Source organism: Scaptodrosophila lebanonensis, unplaced genomic scaffold (assembly GCF_003285725.1).
Source record: "Scaptodrosophila lebanonensis strain 11010-0011.00,11010-0021.00 unplaced genomic scaffold, SlebRS2 tig00000092-arrow-pilon, whole genome shotgun sequence".
In the NCBI taxonomy this organism is placed as follows: Eukaryota; Metazoa; Arthropoda; class Insecta; order Diptera; family Drosophilidae; genus Scaptodrosophila; species Scaptodrosophila lebanonensis.
The window spans coordinates 1,855,003-1,866,466 of record NW_022060566.1 but is presented as its reverse complement, the minus strand read 5'-3'; the positions used below and the strand labels follow the sequence as shown (position 1 = coordinate 1,866,466).

Here is an 11,464-nt window from a genome sequence, read left to right as displayed (position 1 = left end):
TCGCTGCTATAGCACACCCGTTTCTGACAGTCGAATAGCGGCAGAGCTGTCGACTCTACACCAGAATCATATGTGTAAGCGATTTTTTTGCATGAAAACAATTACTGAAACTATTACAACTTTAATTAAAACTAATCTGCAATGTAACAACCTGAAAAATATTCGACAAATATTTAAAATGTAGTAAAAAGAGTGCATTAAATAACGCGTGATCATCCGCGGGCTGTTTGGCAACTCTACGCTGCTGACAGTGCGGCTCACATGCACACAATACATGCAAATAAACCGACACACATTCTCGTGAAAAAATTTTTTCGAGTTTGTTCGACGTTTCACGTTCATAAATTCTTGTAATAGCAACGAAATAAAATCGTTTTGTTGAGTAATTTGTGCAAAACAATTGTGGCTGCGTGGTAATTAAAACGTTTCATATATTGGTGAACGTGAAATACTCATAAAATTTGGTTTTTTTTTTTGTTCTCTGGTTAAGTGCTGTGATAGTGTTCAAGTGCAAAACAACAACAACAAGAGGCAGTCATCGCAGCACGGCCGAAAAGGAAAACGGCAGCTAGAACAGAACGTTTTTGCTGAAAAAAAGAAGAAGAAAAAAGAAACAGCGACCGCGGGAGTCTCAGTCTCTGCCTTGTCTAAACTGAACGGGTGTGCGCTATTTTGTGCGTGTGTGTGGGTAAGTGCAAATTATTTAATTGCAAATTGAAAATGCATCGAAAAATCTGGACACGGACACAGAGCTTCAATTTGCTTGCCCTTTCTTTGTCTCATACCCGACGCGTGACGTCGTCAAAAACGCTGCCGCCGCATTCGCTTGCGCATCGTCTTCAATTTTGTCTTTCTTTTTTTTTGCGTTTTGCTTTGTGCGTATGCCTGTGTGTGTGTATGTGTGTGAGTAATTTTTTTCCTTTCCCGTGCGTGTGTGAACAAATTTTGATAGCTTAAATGTGTGGCGAGCATTTGTATTTAATTGGTGGCCAAGTGGCTGTAAAACAATTTAGCCAACTTTAATAATGCGCCGAATATTGATTTTTCCCAAGCCATAGGTAGCGGCATGCGTGTCTGTCTGCTTGTCTACTATTTGCCCGTGTGTGTGTGCATGTGCGTACGTGCAGCGGCTTTTGCTTGTGTATGTATTTTGTGTGTGTTTGTGTGTGTGCTGGTAAAATGTGTTGTGCGTTTGTCACGTCTAAAAATCAATACATTTAAGAACAGTACAAGAACAACAAACTGCACCACCTGCCAACTCTGCACCCTCCCTTCCTCCCTTCTCCGTTCCATTGACAATCATTTGTAAATTACATTTGTTTGTCTATTTTAAAAATCGGCTCTGGCACATTTCATATTACTCTTTTGCATAATTATTATATGCATACATATGTATGTATTTATGTATTTTCTTGTGCTCTTCTTTTCTGTTATCATCTGTTATTGTTCGTTTGCTGGAACTTTCTTCTGTTCATGCCGCATTCAGACGCGGTTTGCAGCGCGCGCCATTGTGTCTTGTCCTCTGCCTGCCTCTGCCGCTGTGGTCTGCTGCTGTTATTGTCGACACATCTTATTATGATCGCACATGCATACAAAACAAATTAAATAAATGCGTATATAAATGTGTATATATACACATATATGAATCTAGAAAATATTTGGCATTGATCGGTCTCGATCGATAAAAATGGTATATAAAAAAAAATAAAAAATACATCAATTTTTCAAAAATTGCCACTCAGTTCTTTATTATTATTATTATTATTATTATTATTATTATTATTATTATTATTATTATTATTATTTTTTTTTAATCCTATTGAAATGAGAAAAATTTATATTTAAAATATATATGATAAGATTTCAAAGAAAAATGTTTGGAATTGGGTTAATTTTCTTAAGTGTTTAAAGAGATCTCTAAAGAATGTTTATCCAAAAATGTATCATATTTGTCCAGATCAGGACGATCATATAGATAAGCAGATGGAGTGCTGTGGATATTTCGAATCTGAACATTCTGTTCAAGTATCGCACTAACAGACTTCCCATGTCCGGTACTAGATATTGCATTTATTTCCGAGCTAGAATACTTAAAATGTTTTTTATTTGGAATACTGTATGTATGTAGCGATGAAACATACTAAACATTTAGTCAAGTTTAAGAGTTCCGACAAATTGAACTAATTTATTTGATATTTTTTAAAATTGTTTTTAGCGATTAAGCCCTTTTTTACTTTCAATATTAAATGAAATAATTATATTTGTAGTACATATCAATCATACCATGCATCAGATACCTGTTTGATGTTCAAATAGGTGTAACGGAACAAAATGCCCAAGTCTGTAAAACGGTAAATCGTGCGGAACTGATTGTCTAACTTAGCTGTCGTTTTTATTTATTATTTAGGGATAGGTCGGTTAGGTAAACATTTTAGAATTTCTTGAAAACCAATAAGAAGTCTACACTTTCTACTACAAAAACCAACCTTGGCGTTTATTTTTCAAAGACTACTCGTACTTTCAATGTAACACACATGAGTGTGCAAATTATTGGCAAATCTGACCTTAACTCCTACAAAACGTCTGTTTTATTACTATTTTTGCTCCAACCATCAATAATTGCTAAAGTCGATCTATTTTTATTGCAAAAAGGGCCGAAAATTGTTGCGAACGCAGCACGCCCCTTTTTCTATTGATAACTTTGCTCGAGATAAACAAAATTTTACTTGTAAAACATTATTGATAAGAAACTTCGGAAATACATACATGCTATATGGGTTCAACCACTATTCCATTTCTGTTTTTCGCGTTTGTCGTCTTTAATGTAATTTTATGCTCAAGTTTGTCTAAGCCTGTTAGTTAAAGTGTAGAGATTGTGTAAGCGCAAGCCCCAAATATGGCTATAAACACGATAGCAGCAATCTTTCTAGGGCTATTTTAAAAACTCAACTACCGTTTGGTATTACCAATAAAATCGAGATCATGCCTGAGACTACAACGTATCTTAAGGTCGGTCGAAGAAAGTTTAAAACATATTTGATAAGCACATGTGTATATATGTATATATCGGTATGCGAGGAACTAAGTATGTATGTATGCTTGTACGTGAGCTGTGAGTGTGCCTAAGTTTTTGAACTGGAGTGTACGCAAGTGTTCGATTTAATTTGCGCTGCTTTATTACTGCACATTAATTTTCGAAGCTTTAACCACAGGCAGCTCTTTAAAAGCACTCCACTCCCCTTTCACACATACGTGTACTCGTAGCTGTGGATACATGTATGCATACTTATCTGTGTGAGTGTGTGCGCGATATGCAAAATTTATTTGAAAAAGAAAGAAAATGCAACGCTGCAGTTGAAGCCACAAAAGCAAACTTTCCGGCATTTGCCGCCAACCGAAAGTGAAAGCCAAAGAAAAGCGGTAGCAGTAGAAGCGGCAGCAACAACTACAACAACAACAACTGAGCACCTGCCAAGTTCTATACACACACATATATATATATATATATATATATATATATATATATATCCCTACATGATGGTGTTGACTAACTTTTTAACTGTGTTTGGATGTGAAAAGTGTTTGTCCTGCTTGCTTCCTTACTTGTCCTTGAAACATTTTCCACACACACACACACACAAACATACTCAATAGCAACAACTTTGCCTTACTTGTGTTGTCTTCTTACCATTTTAGAGGACAGCAAATTGCAACAAGTCGCTACAACAACAACCACAACAACAACAAGAATATAAACCATGTCCAGCTTACCGCGACGCATCATAAAGGAAACCCAGCGTCTGATGCAGGAACCAGTTCCCGGTATCAATGCCATTCCCGATGAGAATAACGCCCGTTATTTCCATGTTATTGTCACCGGTCCGAACGATTCTCCATTCGAGGGTGGTGTCTTCAAGCTGGAATTATTCTTACCCGAAGACTATCCGATGTCAGCACCGAAGGTTCGCTTCATAACGAAAATCTATCATCCCAACATTGATCGTCTGGGTCGCATTTGCCTCGACGTCCTCAAGGACAAATGGAGTCCAGCCCTTCAAATTCGCACCATACTCTTGTCCATTCAGGCACTACTCAGCGCCCCAAATCCCGATGATCCGCTGGCCAACGATGTCGCCGAACTGTGGAAGGTGAACGAGGCTGAGGCCATACGCAATGCACGCGAATGGACCCAGAAGTATGCCGTCGAAGACTGAAGAGTGCGCGTGGACATGGACGTGGACGTGGAAGTGGGTGTGGGCGTAGGGGCGTGAGCGTTATCGTTGCTGTTGTCATTGTAGTCGCAAAATTTAGGCTTAGCGTAACATATAAACAAACACACACACACACCTACACACACACACTTAGTGACAGAAATGGTAGAAAAAAGTAGGAGTCAAACGAAGCGAACTTAGACAAGTGGGGAGAGTAGGGTTACAGTGACAGCGGACGTGACGTTGTGATGGTGCGGTATGAGAGTATGCAGGGGGCATGCAAAGGACACTAAAAAAAAAACAACAACAAACAAACGAAAAACAAATGATAGCTGATGGAAAAAAAACAAACTACTTTTTTGTAACAAATTTTTTTTTGCTCGGGCGGGTTTTCTAAACATAAGAGATATAATAATGTATGTATGCTTCATAACACACTCAACACAACACCAACACACAACACAATAAACATATACATACATTTTATAAAAAAAAAAACTCAGTACTTTTGTATACCAATAAGTCAGGCATAGAACGAGATGAAGCGTGTCCAATTAGGTTGTTGACGGTAGCGTTTAGGTAGGGTTTTAAATCACCATTAAAACATATTTTAAAAAATTAACAACTTTTCTCAGTTTACAAAACAGTCTGAAAGGCATAGCTGAAAGGCATTTTTCCTTAACATTTAGAAAATACATATGCAGTTATATTTTATCACAAAAGAGACATCTATACTCTTCTCAATTCATTTCGATTTCTAATTGTCATCAAGAGGATGATTTTAATTTTCTTTACACTCGTTGCGTTAAGTAGAGATTAACGGGAACTATCTTTGTTTAACCAAAATAGAATCCATACAGAAAGAACCCACACAGTACAAGATCTAAGAGTAAAACATTTTCTTACAACTGACCAACACAAAAACACAAACAAACAAGGGCGAAAAGCACGGTGACCTACACAGAAGGAGAAACAAAAGAGAAGCTTTTCTTCCTTCCCCAACCACAACACTAAAAATAACAGCTAATTTCCAATTGTCATAATGATGATGAAAAGGGAAGAAAACTGTTTTTAAAACTTTAACCTTACCCTTACCTTTTTGCATCGTTTTTTCGTTCAATAGAGAGATAGAGAGAGAGGGAGATGTGAAAGGTATGCAAAAACCTCTGATACTTCACATTCACAAACAAACTGCGTTTTTAATAGCTACACTCAAATATTAAGAGGGGTGCATAGTTTCTACAACTATATATATTTAGAGCGAAGCCAGCCACTGCCTCAGTATAACGCTGCCGTCGCGTCTTCAATTGGAAACTAAGTTATTTTGACAAAATATATGAAAAATGTTTTAAAAGCAATTGTGTGACCGTTTCATTATTATTATTATTATATTTCTTAAGTTTTATTTTGTTGTAGAAATCGTGAGGTTTTATTTAGGTTTCACTTTTCAACCCCTCCAGCATCCTACCATTACGAAGAAGAAGAAGAAAAAAGCCATGGTGAGTTTATTTGTTTCTCTCTTTTAAGAATAACCCCCCAAAAGAAATCGAGGTAGGGATGAAATCCCAAAAAGTAATCATTTTTTATTTACACAAGTTGTTGGTTCAATTGTTCAGATTCTTCACTTTGAGTTCAAAGGAGTCTTTCATTTTTCATCATCATCATACGAAAATAATGATACCTCCGAAAGGTGGACACACACACAAATCACTGTAACCAAGACATAAGAACACCAAGAAACAAATAAACCTAACAAGGATCTCGATGAGCAACAATTTTTAGGATACTTTCAACTTTAAAACCACATATTCAGAAACATATGGTATACCTATTACTATACTATATACGAGTAATGAATATCGATAGCTCAGTGTAGAACGGTGCTTTTGCGGTCCTCCTTAATTTTCAAAATTTTTTTTTGTATAACCATTTATGTCTTCTTCTTCGTTCACATACATAAACAAAATGTACGAAATTAATAAACAGCAACAACATTAACAGCCTTCTATGGAATTAGTACTTTATACATCTAACAGAAGAAGAAATGAAAGTAAAAACGAATCAAGAGAGGAATACAATTACATAGTTGATACATATGGCATATACATATATATATTATATATATTTATATACAAAACGTAAAATTCTAAAAAACGAAACGTATAAAATACTGATTAAAACATAAAACATAAATAAATAAACATTACTACATTGTCAAGCTGAGCGTTCACTTCTAAATAAACCATAGTGGGAGCGATAAGTAGAGGGATAATAGAAAGGGTGTTTTTTTTTTTTACATTTCTTTGAAAGAGGTCTAGAAGGAACAGACGAATAGATGTAGATTCTTTGGAAAATGTGGTAAATGAGGCACTGCATTCTGGAGGTAAAATATTTCGACCACTTCTCAATTATTTAATGTTGGCTTTTATGGCTAGTGGCCAAGTATTTCCAAAAGTGGTAGACCGGCGTCAGATTGTACATTTTTGGCCCATTTCCGGAGATAATGCATTTAAATATGCAATCAAATTTTCGATAAGCAATTTACATTTTGTGAGTGTTGCCATATTTAAGCGGAATATTTTGAAATGTGGCAACACTCAAGGAGTCGTAATGAGGCCTACCTCTGAACAGTTAACTATACATCTTGTTTCCACCCTGGCAGGCTAACAAAATGCCATAATTTTGAGGGAAACTATCGACTCATTGAAAGCAGCCGAGCTTGATGACAACATTATCTGTGGGGTTCTTTAAATCGTCGCTTCATCCGGAGAAGTCAACATCAAATGATTGAGAATTGGACCCAGGAGGGTTGTGTGGCTCTGCTTTATTTCAATTCCAAATTTCGAGGCCTCTTAAAAAAAAACAGAACACCCTTTATATATTTATATACAAAACGTAAAATTCTAAAAACGAAACGTATAAAATACTGATTAAAGAATTAAATAATTTAAATAAACATTGCTACATTGTCAAGCTGAGCGTTCAGTTCTAAATACCATAGTGAGAGCGAGAGATGGAAGAATAAAAAAAATATATATATATTATAAATAGGGAGAATTCTTGAAATAATAAGTTAGCATTTTTTTTTGTTTTTTTGATTATTTATAAACTTATATGAAGCATTACAAAGTTGTTTGATATGAAATTAGATTTTGGTTTTGATGAATGATGAGTTACAAATCGTTAGATCAGTTAAGATTTTCGATAAACATTTAAATGCATTGTACAATAAATAACAATCTTATGGTTTAAAGCGTTGGGCCTTGAACAAACTTTAAGCAATTACGCCTCACAATTTATCAAGCAAACGAAACAATTAATCGATATTCTCACACATTTAAATCAAATGGAAATGGTAATCGCAACAAACATGAGAAGTGGAATTAAAAACAAAAAAAAAAAGAAGAAAATTATGAAATCACACCAACAACAAAAAGAACAACCAGAAATTGTAATACAAAGTCAAAAACAGCTACGTAATTAAACATTATACAAAAATAATTATAAATATGTATTTAATTTTATTTTATTAAAAAGAAATATTTTTTTCTAAAAAATAAAACAAAAATATAAAAAAATAATTGAATGCTTTACTTATTTATATTTCGGAACACTGGTAAGTATCGATGAGGAAATATTGAAGAGGAAATGTTCATAAAGAGATATATTGATGAACAAATATATATGAGGCAAGAGCAAATTTTGATGAAGAACTATCAATATGGGGAAATATTGAAGAGAAACATCGATGCATAAATAATTAGGAAATATTGTTAAGGAAATATCGATGAGGAAATGTTAAAGAGAAAATATTGATGTGGAAATAACAGTATGAAAATTTTGATGAGGAAATATTGATGTAAAAATAATATTTATAAGAAAATATAGAAGAGGTTATAGAAGGGTCCAACATTTTAAATAATACTTGTAGTAATCTTTAACATCAATCTTCAGATAGTGGTGGATGATATAGTTCTCAATATATCAACTCAAAGCATCTATAAAGAGTAATCGTCACTATAATCTAGTATTACAAATATTACGATTACAATATTCTTGGCATCGATTTGGCAATTCAGCAAAGCTATTCTTAGCGAAAAAAACGATAGCGTAAGCCAAAAGTTTGACAGATCTTTAACGATCTAATTTGGTTATATAAACAATTTGAATTCATGTTGCTACCTTCTACTCGAAGGAAGCGCGCCAGGTATAGACATTAGCAGCATGACGGGACGAGTCGATTAAGAGTATTTAGAAATGTCCGTCTGTATGAACATCGATATCTTTTGAATCTTAATAGCTCGAGACACCAAACTTTGTATGCATACTTCTCTTATCTATATGCTTCGCAAGTTTATTATAAAGCATATGTAGTCTCATTGTTTAATATACTTCCAATAGGTATTTTATATTTAGTATTTATGAGTTTTGTGCAGTGCGTCATGTTATTCTGCACTTTCATTTGTTTATAGATATAACAGAGTACAAGTATATTTTTGTTGAATGCGGCACAATTTTTGGAATTTGAGGAACCCTGTTCTTTCTTGACCAAGATAGGCCTCAGAGCGGCCCCAGAGTGAGAAACTTGTTCGTCCACTGTTTGATTTTGTAGACAAATATTGCTGTGCTTGGCAGAACGTCGCAGATCTGTCAGAGGGTAACATTGCCCCTAATATTAATGGGTTTGTCATCAACCCTGACCCGGCACGACTCAACGACATCCTTAACGGTGCCAAAGTTCGCAGCGACATTGCAAAGGGGGCGTGAAATGAATCAAACGGCCAACGACGACCATATGCGATAACAAACGGATTGAAACTGCCAAACAACATCGGAACGGAAGGGGCTGAGTCGTAACTCGGCCCACCAATTGCTGGCCAACTAAGAATGTTGGTTGGTTCGGGAAAGGCGGCCGCCACATGGAATGCTTCCAACTTTTTTGGCAGCCAACAAACAAGTGAAATTATTATGTAAAATGAAAGGAAATGCCTTGAAAAGCCCGGGGAAGGGGGAACAAATGCAGGACGATTTGGCGGATCGTTGGTCGGCAGTCAAATTAAATCTTAAACGTAAATGCAGTATAATATGTTTAATGGCATTGTTTTGTTAAATGTTAGCGCTATAAAGTGGGTGCAGAGTACTCTCTAAACTATGTATGTACATATGTTATGAGTAGAGTGTACGTTCGTCTGTCCCTCTGTTCGAGTGTATGAACATCCATTTCTCGAAAATTGTAAGAGCTAGAGTTTTCCAATTTTACTTGAAGGTAGGTGAAACATTTGCTTGTTTATATCATGTTCTATATACAACTACATATTTTAACTGAACTTTTCGAAAATGTACTGCACTCTTAAAGAGGCATTTAAAAAAGATAAGAGATACAAGTTTGTATGATTGGTAGTTAAAAACTTTAAGTAAAATCAGGAGATACTTTTTCAACTAATGAAAAAAGGGGCGTAAATTTAAATATATATTCGTAGTATTGTTAAAATAAAGAAATACAATTGAATATAAAAAGTAATTAAATAAAGAAAAGAATCTGCGCTAAAAGTAGTGGAAAATCTCGGGCCTGTTAGGATTAAACAAGCAAAGTAAAACTCTTTTCTGATTTCGGATTATCGCTTTTTATTTAAAAAGCGCATTGGTTGAAACTAAAATAATACCGGTAAGAATATAACAATATATATCATGATAAATAATATCAACGTTTAAACTGAAAACCTTTAAAAAATTATATAAATAAGAGGAAAATTATATCCAAAATAGATTACAAACAAGAAGAAACAAAATCAAATATAAATAGAAATACCAAATACTGGAGGATCTCGCACCATTAACAATTTTGGCATTAAAAAATTATAAATAATTTGTTTTTGAAAGTTCTTTATTGAACATTTATTCCAAATATTCTATTTTACAGAAGAGTATAAGATTTAAACCGAATACTGTTACTATTCACAAATTTTACGCTCGAAAATAACATTTCAATTTCGCAAAATATCGATGAAGAAAAATTTAAAAAATTTTGTGTGTGTTTTTTTTAAAGTGTATAATTGGGTATTCAAACAAATCTTACAAATATATGCCATGTCTGTTTTGAATTGAATGCTCGAAACTGGAAATCAAAACGGTTATTGGACTCCCTTGGGAGAGCTCCACAAAATGCTATCGAGCTTGCTGCAGCCTGTGCGTTCGGCCAAAATATGGGTTGCTGTTGGTGTTGGTGGTGGGGGGGCTGGGGGTAGTGGTCGTAGAGTCCAAAATATTTGGCCACACCCATTTGCATGTACTGCTGATTGGTGCCCGCCTGCTCATACGTCTGTCCATTTGTCCATTTGTTGGTTTTGTGGTTGTTGGTGTTGTCCTGCCTGGTGACCACCAGGCTGTGCAGTCAAATGTCGAACCTAACGAAACGATTTTTTCTTCCCTCAGTTGCCTCTCGGTTCTGCCTCCTGGATGACTGTAAACGTGTCATTTCTGTGTGTGTGTGTGTGTGTGTGTCGGTGTGTGTGTGGGGTATACATGTATGCTATTTTTTTCAAAACTTCTTTCTATGGTTTTTTTTCGAAATACTTTTTTGTTGAAGTTTCATGTAGCTTTTATCGCATTACACACTCACACCCCCCGGCAACCTGCACCCGCACATAGGATGAACAAACGCGTATGCAAAAGTGTTGGGCATCGGTGTAGTGCTTGAGGTAAGGATTTTTATCGGCAGCTTCGTGTGTGTGTGTGTGTGTGTGTGTGTGTGTGAAAGAGAGTTTTTGTTGTGTTTGCATAGACAAAGGTAAGGCCATACCCAGCCCTGAAATGAATCGGCCCACCCATCCCATCCCATTCCATGCCACACACCATACCGTTCGCCACACTTCGCTTCGGTTTCGGTCCGTTCCAGACCTCGCCAGCCAGTCAGCCAGCCAGCCAGCCAGCTTGTACATGCAAGTTGGGGCTATTAATCGTTTTAAGTCTAAAGCGCTCTTACGCCCATTTCGACTGTCCGAACAAAGCGCCACCTGCATGTCCATCCATATGCATACAACAAATACTTTTATGTATACATATACCTACATATAATATATAAATATATATATGCATGTATGTATGTATGTATGTGTGTGTGTGTGTGCGATGGTGTGCTTGTGTGCGGCACCTGCTGCGGGCTGTGGCTTTAGCTTACCTAGGCACTCGTTTCAATGACCACCGCCGCCCGCATCGTGAAACTTTTTTGAATGCAGAGACAAGTGGAATTTGGC

At 35.8% G+C, this 11,464-nt stretch overlaps 1 protein-coding gene across 1 annotated transcript; it reads left to right on the top strand.

The window, feature by feature from the left end:
* The first annotated feature begins 289 nt into the window (after positions 1 to 289).
* LOC115627130 (ubiquitin-conjugating enzyme E2 N) lies at positions 290 to 5,569 on the top strand. Its single transcript, XM_030522703.1, has 3 exons — positions 290 to 413; positions 491 to 688; positions 3,697 to 5,569. Exon 3 carries the CDS (start codon positions 3,759 to 3,761, stop codon positions 4,212 to 4,214), a length of 456 nt encoding a protein of 151 aa, XP_030378563.1. The 5' UTR covers positions 290 to 413; positions 491 to 688; positions 3,697 to 3,758; the 3' UTR covers positions 4,215 to 5,569.
* Positions 5,570 to 11,464: the final 5,895 nt, after the last annotated feature.

Bases quoted from the DNA above. Each gene is read 5' to 3' on its own strand.
- LOC115627130 (XM_030522703.1), top strand. From the start codon at position 3,759: ATGTCCAGCTTACCGCGACGCATCATAAAGGAAACCCAGCGTCTGATG.